Source organism: Alexandromys fortis, unplaced genomic scaffold (genome assembly GCF_014885135.2).
Source record: "Alexandromys fortis isolate MF-2015 unplaced genomic scaffold, M_Fortis_MF-2015_v1.1 scaffold_88, whole genome shotgun sequence".
Classification (NCBI taxonomy): domain Eukaryota; kingdom Metazoa; phylum Chordata; class Mammalia; order Rodentia; family Cricetidae; genus Alexandromys; species Alexandromys fortis.
Window position 1 is genome coordinate 2,813,429 of NW_026067961.1, and position 16,330 is coordinate 2,829,758.

General features: G+C 54.8%; 1 protein-coding gene across 1 annotated transcript in view; it reads right to left on the reverse strand.

The window, feature by feature from the left end:
- Positions 1-16,330, reverse strand: part of Chd5 (chromodomain helicase DNA binding protein 5) — a 43,311-nt gene that overhangs the window by 20,964 nt on the left and 6,017 nt on the right. Inside the window, exons 3-15 of the mRNA XM_050153129.1 lie at positions 15,434-15,613; positions 13,030-13,148; positions 12,411-12,649; positions 10,895-11,016; positions 9,936-10,059; positions 8,094-8,260; positions 7,783-8,004; positions 5,958-6,164; positions 5,523-5,734; positions 3,030-3,161; positions 2,831-2,939; positions 1,798-1,989; positions 1,490-1,690 (exon numbers count right to left, since the gene is read on the reverse strand). Coding sequence (XP_050009086.1) covers positions 1,490-1,690; positions 1,798-1,989; positions 2,831-2,939; positions 3,030-3,161; positions 5,523-5,734; positions 5,958-6,164; positions 7,783-8,004; positions 8,094-8,260; positions 9,936-10,059; positions 10,895-11,016; positions 12,411-12,649; positions 13,030-13,148; positions 15,434-15,613 — 2,226 coding nt within the window. The remainder of the gene's footprint in view (positions 1-1,489; positions 1,691-1,797; positions 1,990-2,830; positions 2,940-3,029; positions 3,162-5,522; positions 5,735-5,957; positions 6,165-7,782; positions 8,005-8,093; positions 8,261-9,935; positions 10,060-10,894; positions 11,017-12,410; positions 12,650-13,029; positions 13,149-15,433; positions 15,614-16,330) is intronic.

Genomic DNA, 16,330 nt, shown 5'->3' on the forward strand with positions numbered 1-16,330 from the left:
AGACGGGGAAGATAGGAATCCCAAGTCAGGCCAGCTATCCCGGTGTATACGACAATGAGGCCTTATCTCAAATGGTGTCTGTGGTGTGAGTGCGGGGTATGTAGGCCAGGATGTCCATGTGGACCAGAGGACAACCTTGGGAGTCAGCTCTCTGCTTGCTGAAATCCTCTTTTGTTCCTGCCAGGCTGCGTACACCAGGCCACGTAGCCTGCAACTTTTTTAGGATCGTTTTACTTACTCTTCGAGAATCTCCCACAATACACTTTCATATTCTTTCCCATCTCCCCACTCCTCCCAGATCCTCTCCCGTCACCCTACCCACCCAATGTCATGGTCTTTCATTCTCAAACAAAGATGGAGTCTGGTTGGTTGGCCAGCTACCCCTGAGTGTGAAGCCTGACCCGTGGCTCGTACCTTCAGTGTCCCCGCATTGAACACTGACTGTCCCTCTTCCTGCAGCTAGCTTCCTGGTTAGAGGCAGGGCTTTGTGCCCACTTCCCCTCTGTGCTGATTTGTGTGGCTTGAGCTTATGGTGATCCTGTGTGGTCTCTGTGAGTTAACCTATCTGTCCTGTCGCATCTAGAAAATGCTGTTGTGGGGGCTCCTAGAACCCCCTTTTCCACACAGACTCCTGAGCCCTGAAGGCAAGCCCGGGTAGCTAGCTGTTCTGCCTTTGCCTCTCATTCTGCCCTAAGAGTTCTGGAATCACAGGCACACATTCCCATAGCTGGCTTTTTTAAACATGAGTTCCAAGAAGGAAACACACGCTCAGGCTCACACAGCATGCCCTTTTACCCACAGAGTCATCCAGCGAGCCTGGCTTTTACAAGTGCCAACTGTCACCCCTGTTCCCAAGAGCGTCTGGGTCACAGCGGCCCAGTGACAAGACCCCCTGGGGACTGGAGCACAATGAGGACACCAAGAGGCCGTGCCCACTGTTTACTAACTCTTGGGCCTCTCAAAAGCCCCGCTGGCTGGAGCTGCCGGCTCCATTCCATTGAGCAGGCTATGAGGCACAGCTGTGTGTCACGACCCCCACACAGCTGGGAGCCAGGGTAAACTCCGCCTCTCCATTCACAGCCACCTGAACACTTTTATTCCTTGTCTGGAACAAGACTTGGCAGGTAGGAGTTATTGGCTAAGATACGAGCAGCTCTCAATCCGACATGAGCGGCGTCTTTATGACAGGAACCACACCCAAGGAGAAGGATACCAGGTAACAACAGAGGCGGGGACAGAGAAAAGCAGCCATAAGCCAGGCAGTTCTCAGACGCAATAAGTCGGAAGAGGTGGAAAAGACAGATGCCCCCTGGGGCCTCGGAGGGAGTCTAGCTGACCAGCTGACTTCCAGGTAGTCCAAAGCAGCTCTGCAGAGCCAAGCATCCGTTAATGATGCTCCATAACACAGGACAACTGGGAGATTGCTCCCCCCCCCAGGCTGGGCTCAGTAGCCCCAGAGCAGATGTGTGAGGGTAAAGGCAGCGCTCACCTTCATGCGAAATACTTTCTTCCCACCCCGAATGGCGTTGTCCTCAAAGGAAAACTCGTTCTCCCGGATCACCGAGCGGCTCTCCTTGTCCCCCGTGTAGGTGACCACGTAAAAGTCAGGCGCCCACATCTCAAACTCACGTTCCCAGTTGATGATGGTGGACAGGGGCGCGCTGACCAGGTAAGGCCCCTTGGAGTGGCCCTGCAGAGAGAGCCTGAGGTGGTGAAGCTGGCAGCCAGTAGATGGCGCCAGACCCTGCCTGCCCAGCACCCGCCTGCCCAGACCCACTTGCCCTCCTGCCTGCCCACCTCCTTGTACAGGGAATAGAGAAACACAATGGTCTGCACCGTCTTGCCCAAACCCATCTCGTCAGCCAGGATAGTGTCAGTGCCCTGGGCCCAGGAGAAACGTAACCAGTTGAGGCCCTCCAGCTGGTAAGGGTGCAGCGTGCCTCCAGTGGAGTCGATGTACCACGGCTGTTTGTCAAACTTGACTGTGGGCTGCGGGAGAGGAGGCAAGAATCAGACACATCCTCAACCTTGGGCCACCAGAGTCAACCCTCCAGGCCTTTGCAGGCACAGTTCCTTCTGTCTAAGATGCCTCCCCTCTCTGTGCTTTCTTCACTCTGCGTAGGGTCTGACCTAGAATGTCTCTCCTTCCGAGACACACCCCCTGGCTCCCTGCCCTAACACAAGCCCCTGCATGGCCTCTCACCAGCAAGTCACTTCTGTGCCCCCTTCTGTCCTCTATCTCCATGTTACTTTCCTAATAAGGTCCTCCCAAGGGCCTATGTCCCCATCATGGGCCCTGGTCTTCTTGGTTTTTGGTTGTTGTTGTTACTTCTGGGTTGGTTGGTTGTTTTTTAGATAAGTCTCCTGTAGTCCAAGGTAGGCTCAAACACAACTGTATAGCTGAGGATGACCCTGAACTTCTGATTCTCCTGCCTCCAACTCCTGAGTGTTGAGCTCAAAGGCATGGCCCACCACACTCAGTTCAAGCCACACTAACAACCGAGCCCAAGGGCCTGGATATGCTAGGCAAGCAGTCTACAAACTGAGCTATATCCCAGCCCAAGGTGGCCTTCTTCAAACATGCCCAAGGAGTCCAGCATGGTGGGGTTTGTCTTTAATCCCGGAACCCAAGAGGCAGAATCAGGTGAACCCCCTGAGTTCCACACCAATAGGATCTTCCCACTGACCCACACAGCCTCAGTGTCACTGACAATGGCCAGTCACAAAGGCCTGGGGAAGGGCCCCTGACACACCACCTCCCTGTACCGCCAAGCCCAGGGTGGGGAAGCTGGCAGTCCGGCACTACTGCTTCCTCCGTCTCTCCACTCACATCCACAATGGGCGTCTCTGGGGGCTTCTCCTGCTTATCATCCTTCAGCTTCTTGCCCTTCTTGATCAGCCTCTTGGGGAGCCGGGCATCCTCTCCCAGCATCAGCTCCCTGGGTAGAAGCGTCAGACTCAGAGGAGCAAAACTCAAGCCAAGAGGGGGGGCCCCGCACCTCCCCCCTGGCTGCCAGCACTCAGCACACCTGTGGCCCCAGTAGGCCTGCTTCAGGCTGTCATAGTAGGGGATATCGATGTCATCAATCTCCCAGGTGCACTGGTCGTAGGATAAATCCTTCCACTTGATCAGGTAATGCATGTCCCCCTTCTTGTCAAAGCTGCAGCACAGGAGCCAGAAGATTGGGGGAGGCACATTGCATAGGTTCTAGGCAGGGCCCCCACATAAAATGCCAATCCATTAATATCCATGGTGTCCTAGTGTTCTGGGCCCAACCAGGAGGAAGGCCCCAGGGCAGGAGCCCTAGGGAGTTGCAGTAGCTTGCCCAAGGCCACACAGCTTGTAGAAAGAGAAGAAAATGTGGAGAAAGCGGCAGACGCGTGGAGACGGGGACAATCGGGAAGCAGAACTGGTGTCCTTCCCAGTCTCCACTGAAGGGGTAAGTCCATCCGCTATGTAATCTGAACCCAGGAAATGACGTCACACACAATCTGGACACAGTGAATGACGCCACGAATCTCCCTGCTGCTCAGAGACTTCATTTTCTAAGGTAAAATTTCAAAGCGTTTTGCTTATCGGCCCAGGGTGAGGGTCCTACCCTACAGAGCAGACAAAGAGTCAATATTCCCTGCAGGTAGGGACAGCCTCTCCTAAAGGTCCCCAGGGACATGAGCACCCAGTGACCACACCCCACAGTGGACACTGGAAGACCCCTCAAGGTCTCCTCCTTGATCCGAAGAGGTAGATGCAGCAGCCAGGCCAGGAGAGCCCAGCAAAGCCAGGGGACTGTGGCACCCCTACATGGCAAGGGTGAGGGCAAATGGATTGGGGAGCTATGGCTGCACGTGGCCCGGAGACCAGGAAGAGCAAGGCCAATTCCCGGTCACCATGGAAACCAGTGACTTATTCTCAACAAATAATTGGCTGTTATGCACACCCTGGGAGAGTCACCGGCTCCTCTTTGGGGGTGCAGAGGAAACTGTCCTTTTTGTTTTAGCATGCATTTTAATAAAAAGGGGGGGAGGCAGTCAATCCAAGACACACACAGCTCAGGTACCATCTGGGGTCTGGGAATGGGCAGGAGGTTAATAAGATGCATGTTTTCCTGGTCCCTCCAAACCACTCCAGCAAGGCCCAGCACCATGTCACATAAGGACCAGCTCAGAAGTCCATGGCCACGAAGGTTCTTAACCTCCTCTGCCCTCACGATAACAGGACCTGTGGTCGGGGACAGAGTGGGAAGGCCACCCAGCCCAAGCCAGAAGCCAGAGAGCTGTGGCCAGGCAGGGAGTTCAGAACTCTAAGCTGCCACCATGTGACAGGTACTCAGGGCTCTTCGCAAGGCCCAAGGCCCGCAAGGCCCGTGACCTGTCCTCCAGCCTAAGGCCAGGACTCAGCAGAGGCTCCCCAGTCTACACCCTCCTGCTGGGCCTGGCATCTCTGACTACTAAGCACCTGAGACTGTGTTTTAATGAAAGGTGGCACAGGGGTTAGGGACCCTAGCACAGAAAACACCAGTACTACCAAAGGACACCAGGACCCTGGCACAGAAAACACCAGTACTACCAAAGGACACCAGGTCCAGTTCCCAATCCTGCAGCCTCGGTTGTGTGGCTCTAGGCTGGTGACTCGGCCTTGCCGAAAACATTCTTTTCTTAAGATTTTTTTTTTTTTGAGTTGGACGTGTTGATGCACGCCCTTAATACCAGTGCTCGAGAGGCAGAGGCAGGCCTCTAGGAATTTAAGACTGTCCTGGTCTATGTAGTAAGTTCCAGGACAGTCAAGGTCACATAACAAGACCTTGTCTCCAAAACAAAACAAAAACAATGTTTATTTTATGGACACATATGAACCTATGAATGCCTGCATGTATGTATGTATACCACACGTGTTCCTGGTGCCCACAGAGGTCAGAAGAGGCAGCTGATGACCCAGAACTGGCACCACAAGAAGTAGTGAGCTGCCTTACAGGAGCTGAGAACCTAACCCAGGTTCTCTGCAAGAACAGGTAGTGCGCTCAACCACTGAGCCATCTCTCCAGCGAGAAAGGGGAGGGAGGAAGGGAGAGAGAGAGAGAGAATGTTTTGAGACAGGATCTCTCTATGCAGCCCTGGCTGTCCTGGAACTGGCTGTGTAGACCAGGCTGGTCTTGAACTCACAGAGATCCGACTGCCTCTATATCCCAAGTGCTAGGATTAAAGGTGTGTGCCACCATGCCAGCCCCATGTCAAGTATATTCTCGAATGTGCCTCTCGGAAGAGTAACACAGGCTAATCCTTTTTTGGACCTGCTCGGCTCCCAGACTGTTTCACAGACTGTTGGCCACGTTTCACAGACTGTTGGCCACGTTTCCCTTCATTTGCACACCTCTGGGACTGTCCACAAGAATGTTGAGGGTACGCCTGTGCAAGGCAATGGCCCTCCTGGCTGGGCAGCCATATCACCTGCAGTTCCGTGTCTCTGCCCCTCCCCCCGCCCCACTGCATCCACCCAGGATCTGAAAGGCAAGCCTGGCCCTCACCTATGGTTCAGGATGCGGTGGACCATCATCCACTCGGGCTTGATGCCGTAGCGGTAGAAGCGCTCCTCCATCTTGGCATAGAGAGGGTCCTTGTTCTTCCTCTTCTCGCTCTTACCGTCCTCATCGCCGGAGCCATAATCAAAGGGCGGTGGCTCGTCCATATCGTTTTTTCTTTGGTAGTTGCGGTACATCACGGTGTGGTACAGCTCCAGCTGCTCACAGAGAAGGACAAATTATGAAAGGGAGATGTACAGAGCCGCTCTCCCCGAAACCTGACCCAGCCCGTCAGCCCCCAGCCCTGGCCTAGGTGGAACAGGCTTCTCCTCAGAGCCATCCCCAGCTCCCACCCATGCCTGGGGAGGTGGGCTGCAAAGCACATGCCAGCCCATTCTTGCCCACCAAGCCAAGTATAACCACACCGTCTGGGTGTCTCACCTGTAGCTCCTTCACCCAGGAGCAGTGCCAGTAAGAGAGCCCGGCCCACTTGACAAAGAATTCTCTCTCAGGAATGCCCTCCAGAGGCTTGGGTGGGGGCATGCCTGGCTCCCCCTCTGGTCCTGGCAGTCCCACCATAAAGGGAGCTGGGGGTTCGGTCCACCTCCAGTGTAGGATCCGCTGGACTTTGCCCTTCAGTGGGGGACACTGTGGAGGACAGAGGGTGGCCCCAAAGTTTAGGGTTGGTTACAAGGTCCTACCTGAAGCTCCCAGGACAACTCGAGAGTGAGCTTCCTCAGAATCTGGCTTATTAAACCATGATGGTGGAGCCTACTACGCACACAGGGCAGGAGATAACAAAATCCACTTAGCAAGGGGACAATCAAGCCTCTAGACTCCCCCATCCATGTATCCACAGTTTACCTCCTGCCCTACGTGAAGCCCTAAGAAAGATCACATCATATTCTGACCCGCGAGCAGCCCCAGGAGAGGAACACTGCAGCCCTGGCCTTTTCATCCGCCCTGAGCAGGCCCACATGCACGCCTGTGCATCTGAGCTGGCTGGGGCAAGAAGGCCAACTCTTCCCTCAGCCCACACACACTCAGGCCCTAAGGGCCATGGGATGCCAGTGAGCTGCTGGCTGGCAGAGCAGAGCAATGTAACAGTCACACCTCAGCACCCACGCATACTCTGGGCCACCCTGAGACAGGCTGCTGTGGCCATGACCCTCAAAAGGGTGGTTCTGAGCCCTAGATGTGACCTAAGTACACACCCCATCAGTCTGTTTCCTTGCCTGTAAAAGTGGCCTCTCTTCCCCTGCCGCAAAGGACTGTTGAACATGCAATGCGCACCACACACCCCAGAACCAATCCTACTCTGGCCTCAGGGCAAACAGCAAGGAGAAGGGGCAATACAGAAAGGCAGAGGGAGCTTCTTTGACTCCCTTCCCAGGCCACAGGCCCACCTGACTTTACCTCCTGCAGGGAGGAAGAGCGAGGTGATACCCCAAGGAGAGGCATTCTCAGGACAGCTAAGAAGGCTGCACCTGTCAAAGGGGCCACTCCGTCCCCTACACAGACAAGGACATACATACATACATACATATATAATACAGACACAGCACAAGTCCAGGCGTATGCATGCACAAGACAGAAGGAAACTACATTAGAGCCCAGAACCTATGGGGTAGGGTATTCAGTAATGGGGGGACAGAACAACTCCACACGTGGGACCTTCAGATGCCTACAGAGACTCGAGTCAGGGGATGAGGGGAGAGTGTGCCTCTGTCCCATCATAAACCGAGGCTCCAGGCTGTGGGGTCGCTACTCTGTCACTAACCCAGCCTGGGAACACAAGGTCCAGACTGGCTCAGGGATCTAATTCAAGTTCTGCTGCAGTGTGGTCTTGGGCAAGCCACTGTGCCTCCCTGCGCCTCGTTTTCCAGCTGGAGATGAGCTTGGATGTAGCTCCGTGGTGAGAGCTTGCCTGGCATATAGGCAGGCGCTGGGTTCCATGCCCAAGCAGCCCCAAAATAATTTTTGAAAGTCAATTAAGGGATGGAGTTATAGTTCAGCGTGAGGCCTCTTGGGTTCAGCTCCCAGGAGGAACGCGAGGTTCTTAGCTCATAATAAATTCTCAATAAATAGCCCTAAGGGGATTCAGGAGAGGGCAGGCAGGTGAGGAGGTGGTGAGTGCGGTCCTCGAGAATGCGAGAATACGCTCGTTGGGGGCGTGGCCTGGACCAGCAAGGGCGGGATCAGGGTCTGGTGGGCGGGGCGACTTGGGCGGGGCGGGGCAGGGAGGGGCGGGAGGTGTAACACTCACAGTACAGCGCGGGCAGAGCCATTCACCGTTCGGGATCTCTGGCAGCGGAGGGTTGAGGCAGTGCAGATGGTAAGAGGAGGGACAGGCATCGCAACACAGGAGCTCGCCACCGTCCTTGCACACGCGGCAGAACTCCATGTGATCATCCTCCTCCTCCTCACAGCCGCCCTCCTCCTCTTCCTCATCATCGTCCTTCGGCTCCCATTGGATCCCCTCCTTCTCCTGTAGGTGGTGAGTGCAGGTGGTGAAGCTTGGGCCGGAGCCCTTCCCACAGGCACCAACTCCAGTCCCGGACCTCCGCCACAGCTTACACAGTGCGGGCAGCTCCACTTGCCCTCTGGAGCCTTCTCCAGCTCCGGGTCCAGGCAGACCAGGTGGTACGCCCTCGGGCAAGTGTCACACAGAATGATCTCCCCACCCTGCTGGCACACTTCACAGTAGTCCTGGTGGTCTGTCTCATAGCCGTCACCATCATCTACTGGAAGGGGGAAAGAGGCAACGGTGGAGGCCTGCCGCACACAACCGTTTCCCCTACCCCAGGCCAGACTGGCACCTGATAGGTGCTTAAATGATTTCAAGTGGGTGGTAGACAGACCAAGGGAGTGAAAAATTATTGGGGTTGGCTGTGAAGTATGAAGGTGGACAGAGATGGGTAAAGATAAAGGAAGAAAGGAAGGAAGGGAGAGAGGAACAGAGGAAGGGAGGGAGAGAGGGAAGGAGGGAAGGAAGGAAGGAAGGAAGGAAGTGCACATGGAGAAATAGCAGTGAGGACACATCATTAATCCCCAAACTTGGGAGGCTGAAGCGGGGGCATCCCTATGAGTTCAAGGCCAGCCCTGTCTACATAGCAAGTTCTAGACCAGCTAGAGCTATGTAGTGAGACCGTGTCTTAAAGGCCAAAAAGAGAGAAATGCAGATCAAAACAACTCTGAGATTCCATTTTACATCTGTAAGAATGGCCAAGATCAAAAACCCTGATGACAACTTATGCTGGAGAGAATGTGGGGAAAAGGGAACACTCCTGCATTGCTGCTGTGAGTGCAAACAGGTACAACTGCTTTGGAAATCAGTATGGCAATTTCTCAGAATATTAGGAAACAACCTACCTCAAGACCTAGCAATACCACTTTTGGGTATATACCCAAAGGATGCTCAATCATACCACAAGGACTTGTACTCAACTATGTTCATAGCAGCACTATCCGTAATAGACAGATCCTGGAAACAACCTAGATGCCCTTTGACTAAAGAATGGATAAGAAGATGTGGCACATTTACACAGTGGAATACTACACAATGGAAAAAAATAATGACATCTTGAAATTTGTGGGCAAATGGGTGGATCTAGAAAACATCGTATTGAGTGAGGCAACCCAGACCCAGAAAGACAAATATAATCTGTACTCATAAGTGGCTTTTAGACATAAAGCAAAGAAAAATCAGCCTACAACTCACAATCCCAGAGAACCTAGCCAACAAAGAGGGCCCAAAGAGAGACATACATGGATCTAATCTACATGGGAAGTAGAAAAAGACAAGATGATCTGAGTAAATTGGGAGCGTGGGGACCTTGGGGGAGGGCTGAAGGGAAAGGGAGGGAGGAAGGGAGGGGAGCAGAGAAAAATATATAGCTCAATAAAAACAATTTTAAAAAGGAAAAAATAAAATGTTTTTAAAAAATGAGCCAAAGAGAGGGGGAGAGTGGGGTGTTTAGTTGGGTATTTGGTGGGTCAGGAGCTGAGTGGGTAACAGATGGGGCAAACGGAAACAGTGAGCTTAAGTGCCTCCTCCAGTCCTCACTCTACTAGGGCTTCGTGTTAAGAAGTCCTAGCTTTCTTCTTCCTCCCTAGGACAAGACAGTGAACAAGGGCGACTGAGAGACAACATGGAGACTGCGTGGCTGAGGTTGGGAAAGCCTGGGACATGAGGATGCCCTTACCCCACTCCACACCCCCTACCCCATCGCGGGAAGGACCGTGCCCCTTGGAGAGGAGCCCTACTCCCCACTCCACATCCCCTACCCCATCGCGCCCCCTTGGAGAGGAGCCCTACACCCCACGCTGCACCCCCACCCCATCGCGCCCCTTGGGGAGGAGCCCTACTCCCCCACGCTGCACCCCCACCCCATCGCGCCCCTTGGGGAGGAGCCCTACTCCTCTTCTTCTTGCGCCTCCTCTTATTCTTCTTGCCCAGCGCGGTGGAGCACTCGGAGCGCACGGAAGAGCTATGGATGCTGGCATTGTCCAAATCGGATTCCTCGCGCTCATCTTCCTCGCTCTGCAGGGAAGGAGGATGGGTTGATGGTTTGGGTAGGGCAGGGCCAGGAATCTCTGAAGACACCCTATGGCTCTGCTCTGTCCCCCAACCCGGTTAGTGTACAGCCCACACACCCCACCATCCTCGGAACTCCTGCTCTCCAGTCCTCTGATGCCTCCACAGCTCTTCTCCAAACGGTTTCCCCAGGCTGTGACCTCCGACTGCCTAACTCCTAGGTCACCCTAACAACCCCCTCCTCTAGGGAATCTCCACAGATCTCTCTCAGTGGACAAGTCTGGAGGATTAATGGCGCCTTAGGAGCTGAGCTGGTCTGCTACATCTTAGAGGACCATTGCTCCTTTCTGTGTCACCAATCACGGCCCCAGCCCACCTGGTCAAACAGGCTACCTTCCAGGGCTCCACCCTCTGAGCACACCCTGTAAAGGGGCAGCTGGTCCTCCTGCCTGATGGAGCCACATTGTGTAGCAGCAGCCACAGCTAAGCCAGATGGGCCCTTGGAAGTGTCCAGTCCACAGCAATAAATGTACCAGCAGGTTTGTACGTGCAGGGACTGGAGAAGGGTGCAGGGCTTGCCTCAGTTAGCTCGGGAAATGAATATGGTCCACTCTCTGGTCAAACAGCCCTCCCCTCAACTCTTTGCACGTACAAACCACTCACCAAGGAACCCTTCTCCACACATGCACACACACTCGAACATGCACAGGCGTGGGCACACACATGCAAATACACACATGCACGCACACACACGGAGGAACTTTTCTCTACACATGCACACACACTCGAGCATGCACGCACGTGGGCACACACACACATGCACACATGCATGCACACTCACCGAGGAACCCTTCTTCCTCTTGCTGATTCCTCCAAAGCGGAATTTGAGCCCCGCCACTCGCTTGCCCCTCCCCTTCTTCTTGGAGTCTTTGGCGCCTTTGTTCTTCTTCCTCACTCCAGGCCCTGGGCGTTGTAACAAGGGCTGCAATGAGCAACACTGCCACTGATGGCCCATTTCTCCCCCACCACTTCACGGAGCCTTCAAGACCCCAGTGAGAAATGGGTCATGTGAAGACTGAGGGTCTGAGAGGCCAGGCTCTTGCTTAGGTCAAGCGGGAAGTAATGAGGAGACAAACCTGACCCTAGAGAGTCATCTTGGTACCAAAAGCCAGGTCACCAGACTCCCAAACCATGGGCCAAAGGCACCTCCCACAGCTACCCCCAACATTCCTATCACACGGGCTGCAGGCTGGACTCTATGATGTCAATTAACCACCTAGGGAATAAGGACCCCGCCCCGCCCCAGCAGCCCATCCTGCTGCCAGGGGGAGGCATGGGGTCTGGTGATAGGATTCGCACCCTTGCCAGGTAGCCTTCCCCAGTTCTCCCATGGCTACACCACACACAAGGACATGAAGATGGGGATCCCGCTGCAACCAGGGCATGCCAGGGAAAAGCTAGTTCAACCTTTCGAGCTCTGAACAGGCAGCCCAGGGAATCAACAATTCTGCGGTAGCTCCTAGGCAGGTGGAAGTGGGAAAATAGGAAAGATGGGGGCACACAGAGTTGGGGCAGGTGACCCATGGCACTCGCCCACCAGGCACTCTCTGAGACATAAAACAGAGGTGCCAGGCACCATATTCATAATTGTCCTAGACACCAAAACTCTGTGGGGTCGGCACGTGGGGTCGTTCCCAGACTTCTCTCAGCCCATCAAATCCCAAATCAGAACAGAATACAGAGGGGTTAACGTTCCCGTGGAGAAAGATCAATGTCCCCAACCTCTTAAATGCCAGAACTTCTACCCAGGTTGCAGCCTGGTCTCTCTGAAGCAGAAGGCCCTGCTTGCCCTCCCCTCCCATCCCCTTTGCATGGAGTCAGACTGGACCTGGCCTCCTTGCTGTCCTTCCATCCCTGGTCACACCCAGTCCTGTGAGGTCCCTAGACAGGGACTCGACCCTGTGCAGGAGATGCTCACATGAGAGGATTAGCAGGCTAACCCAAAACTACCTCAAACTTCCTTAAGTCCAGGGCTGGAACTACCCCCCCCCATTCTATGGGGTGGGCTGGAGTAATCTCACACTGTGACCCACCCCTCCCACCCCCATGCCCACAGGGTAAGGGTAGCACCCTTTGGGCAAATGTTAACACCCAAAGATGTACCCAAGCTCCTTGACTTCCCCACCCTTCCCAACAGGAGACAGGATTGAAAGGATTGAAGCCATAAAGAGGGGTCGAGTCAAGTCAGCTTGAGGTCACTGGGTCCTCCATAAGGAGAACCCCTAGCTGAGCTGCGGGATCTAGGAGGGGGCAGATCTGCCAGAGAGAGCTCAGTACCCACTCACCCACAGCCTTACCCTTGCCCTCTTTGGTCTTGGCCTTGCGGATGGGGAGAGGCTGGGGCACCTGCTGGGGACTGATAGCCAATGGAGGAGCAATGGTCACAGTCTCTACAGCTGCGGCCACAGCTGCCGCAGCTGCTGCCGCCGAGCTGCCCTTAAACGGGTTGTTGGCGCTGAATTCTCGCCACTTGGCCCCCAAGACGGTCATCATTTTGGACATAGGGATCTTGGGGTTCTTCTTGGCAATGAGCGGCCTGTGGGAGAGATACAGGAAGGTGAGGGAGAGACCACCTTCTCTCTCACACCTGTGAGGTGTGGCCAGCCCTATATTCCTGGCTAAAGAAACTGAACAGAACAAAGATGAGACCAGAGCACACCCCAACATACTCCTGACTCCTGACAGGGTCTCTATCTGGCTGCAGACCAGAGAGGGGCCTAGACCCCAGGACGGAGCCTGTGAGGGAAGTAGGCTATGCTGAAATGAAGGGGTCCTGACCCCAGGTCAGCGATTGCTCTAATAATTCTCATCCACCAGGAGCCCTGGCTACCTCTCTGTCCACCTCCCCTGGATTTAGTGCCTCAGGCAAGCACAACCCCCATGGTCACCCGGCCACAGCAGTCACCCCCGGCCCACCGAAGGAACTGGCTGAAAGCCTTGTAGTTGGTTAGCGTGTGGTAGTCTTCCTCTGAGAACAGGTAGTCCACATCATCAAGGCCCCACTCCGCCATGAGCTGCCCCGAGGACTTTGGCTCCTGCAGAGAGAGGTGGGATCAGGGGCAAAGGCCTTTTGACCTGCCTGCTGCTCTGAGAAAGGGGAAGATGGGAACCCGCAACTGAAGAACAACTCCCACTTACCACTGGGACACCTGAAAGCCACACCCACCTACCCGCCAACCCCACCAAGGGGGTGTCTCAGATGCCGGCTCACGGGATGCTGTGAGTTTTAACACTGAGACTGGGGAAAGGTCACACGTGTTTCTCCGGATGGGGGAAGCAGGTCAGAGACAAGCCCAGGCTGTTCTGATAGGCTGGGACAGTGACAGCAGTGGACAGTGCCGAAAGAGTCCCACGGTCACTTCCCAGACGTGGTACTAAGTGAAGTGTGTAACAATCCTAAGGGTCCCTGTGAGTCTTCCAAAGGGCTATCCCAAGAGTCGGAAAGCTACAGAACAAGATGGCCTAGTGGGCGGGGATCAGATGAAGAGATGGCAAGACAGGGTCTTTGTGTAACTCTGGCTGTCCTGGAACTTGCTATGTAGACCAGGCTGGCCTCAAACTCATAGAGATCCTCCTGCCTCCACTGGGATTAAGTCATTTGCTACTACACCTAGCTGTTTTTAATTGATTTCTTCCTATGTATATGGCTGTTTCGTCTACACATATGTCTATGCACTACATGCGGACCTGGTGCTGGCAGAGGCAGAAAGGGGCATCAGATCCCCTGACACTAGAGTTACGGTTTTGATCTACCATTTGGGTACTGGGAATTGAACCTGGGTCCTCTAGGAGAGCAGTTAGTGTTCTTAAGCACCGAGCCATGTCTCCAGCCTCGCTATATGAGTCAGTTCTAACCATCACTCTCTCAGATACCAGCAGTGAGAAGTAAACAAATTAGTTCACCCTTAATGGTTTAGTGACTGTTACCACAGAACCCCACTCCCCCATACCGTACCTCTTCCAAGTAATCTTGACTCGTCCCCACCAACCCCAGCATTCACCCACTAAACCAATCAGCACACACCTTTCTCTGCCACAGTTCCTGGCCTTTCTGACCAGCCAGGGGACACAGACCCCCATCCACAGAAGCAGAAAAAGAAGTGTTTCCAGCCTTGGGTGACACCAGTGAATGCCACACAGAACCGTCTGCCCTGACTCCTCAAACTCCCTTGGAAGCTAACTTTCTGGCCCTGCAGTGGAAGGCCACCCAGCTGGTGCAAACACCTTCCCTGGGTCCCCAGAACCTGTGTCCCAGAAATGACCCACAAAGCAAGAGGGCTTAAGAAGCTGGTTCCACAGCAGCTCAGGGATGGTTCCATGGGGGACCTGCCCCCTCAGGCACACCCAGGCCTTCCTGAAGGCACCTCCACGGAGCACAGAAATAAGCAGGATGTTGTCACTGGGACTCCTCGACAGCCCCCAGAGTCAATTTCTCCAAACTGTCCCCAAGGCTGTTACCAGTCACTGCTGATTCACAGCACACCCATCAGTGACTGATGGATCCCACAGGGTGTCAGGACACCTCAAGTACGCTCTGCTCCCTGAAACCCGCCAGTCTTCAATCATTCACAGCAATCTGCCGCGCAACGGCGACATCATAGCTCACAAACCGCTCCTGGTGACATGAGGTCGGCCACCCGCACCTCACAGCCCAGGGGATGGCCTCCGTTCAACCATGATGCCTTGGCTTGCTTTATGACAAAGATGCCCGGGCCCAAAAGACAGCCAGGCCCATCACAGCCACAGCAATGCCGCTCCAAGTTCACTGAGAGGCTGGAGGGACACCCATGTGGACAGAGCGGCAGGGCGCGCCAAGTACCCAGGCAGGGCTGTCCACAGATGCTTGTGGCAAAGACTCCATTTGTTATTTTATCTCCTCAAATGGCTCCAGGCAAGAGGTTCCCGGCAGCAAACCTGAGCTGACGCTATGTATCACTCCCTCCAGAAACAGCTGCATGCACGGGTGGGCAAGCTGCTGCCAAGAGCAGCCCCAATCTGTCAACAAGACACCGTGGCGACCACAGACTCCTAAGTCCTCCCTGCATAGCTGAGACTTCGCGATACAAGCTCCCCATATCCCATGTCCGACATCCACGTGCATGTGGGTGAGGTCCCCAACTTGGGCTCCGGGAGCACCCCTATCCCCGCCTGACCCCAGCTCCCCAACTCGGGCTCCGGGGGCACCCCTATCCCCCGCCTGACCCCAGCTCCCCAACTCGGGCTCTGAGGGCACCTCTGTCCCTCCCGCCTGACCTCAGCTCCCCAACTCAGGCTCCGGGGCCACCCCCATCCCCCGCCTGACCCTAGCCCCACCGATTACCTTCAAGCCTCCGTCGTCATTATCATCCTCGTCCTCGTCCCTCTTTTTCCGCTTGGCTTTCTTCTCCTTCTTCTCCTTCAGTTTCTTCTTCTTCTTCTTGGTGGGGGAGTAGTCGCTGCCTTCGCTCTCCGACTTCTCTTCCAGGTCCTCCTCATTGTCTGACAGCTCATCGTTGCTCCCCTGGAAAAGAAAGGGGAGCGGTGAGGGTGCCAGGCACCCCGGGATGCCAGAGACCTGGGGCAGAAGGCCTGGATAAGCCGCTGGGCCGCCATCTTTCTTCATCCATGGCGCACAGAGGGGCGAGCGTGAGCAGAGGTGACTGACAGAATGGTGAGGTGATCTTGAGCAAAACCAGAATTCCCCAGGCAGGCCAAGTGTGCGGTGCGCCCAGGGCAAGCTGGGCTTCAGCTGTGGTCATAGTGGATTTTGAAAGCGGGATCGCACTCCACGCCAGGAACTCCTGGTCGAGTCCACGATGGCCAGAGGAGAAAGCCAAAGGATATGAGAGAAGCTCCAAGCAGGAGCTGACCTGCCCACTAGCGCCCACCCTCACCCTGCGATCAGGGAGTGAGTGCAGGGGATCAGCTCTCCAGAGGCCGCCACAGTGCGAGCCTGTCTCCAGGATGGCCACCCCATCTCAATGGTAGAAAAGGTAAATTAGGCAGCTCTTGAGATTGATTCCTTGACTTTGTTTTCCATCTGTAGAAGCAGAAAATGACCCATTTATATGGAGATTAGGGTGTTTACAGTCATGGCATGCCCACCAGAAGGATGCTGTCTGTCCCTGGACAGAAACGGTTTGCCTGTGACTGGGAGGCAGAGCCCTGTCCTCTCCTACGTGGGTCTGCGGGGACAGGCTGGCACTGTCACCACAATTACCAGCTCAGGACTTGTGAC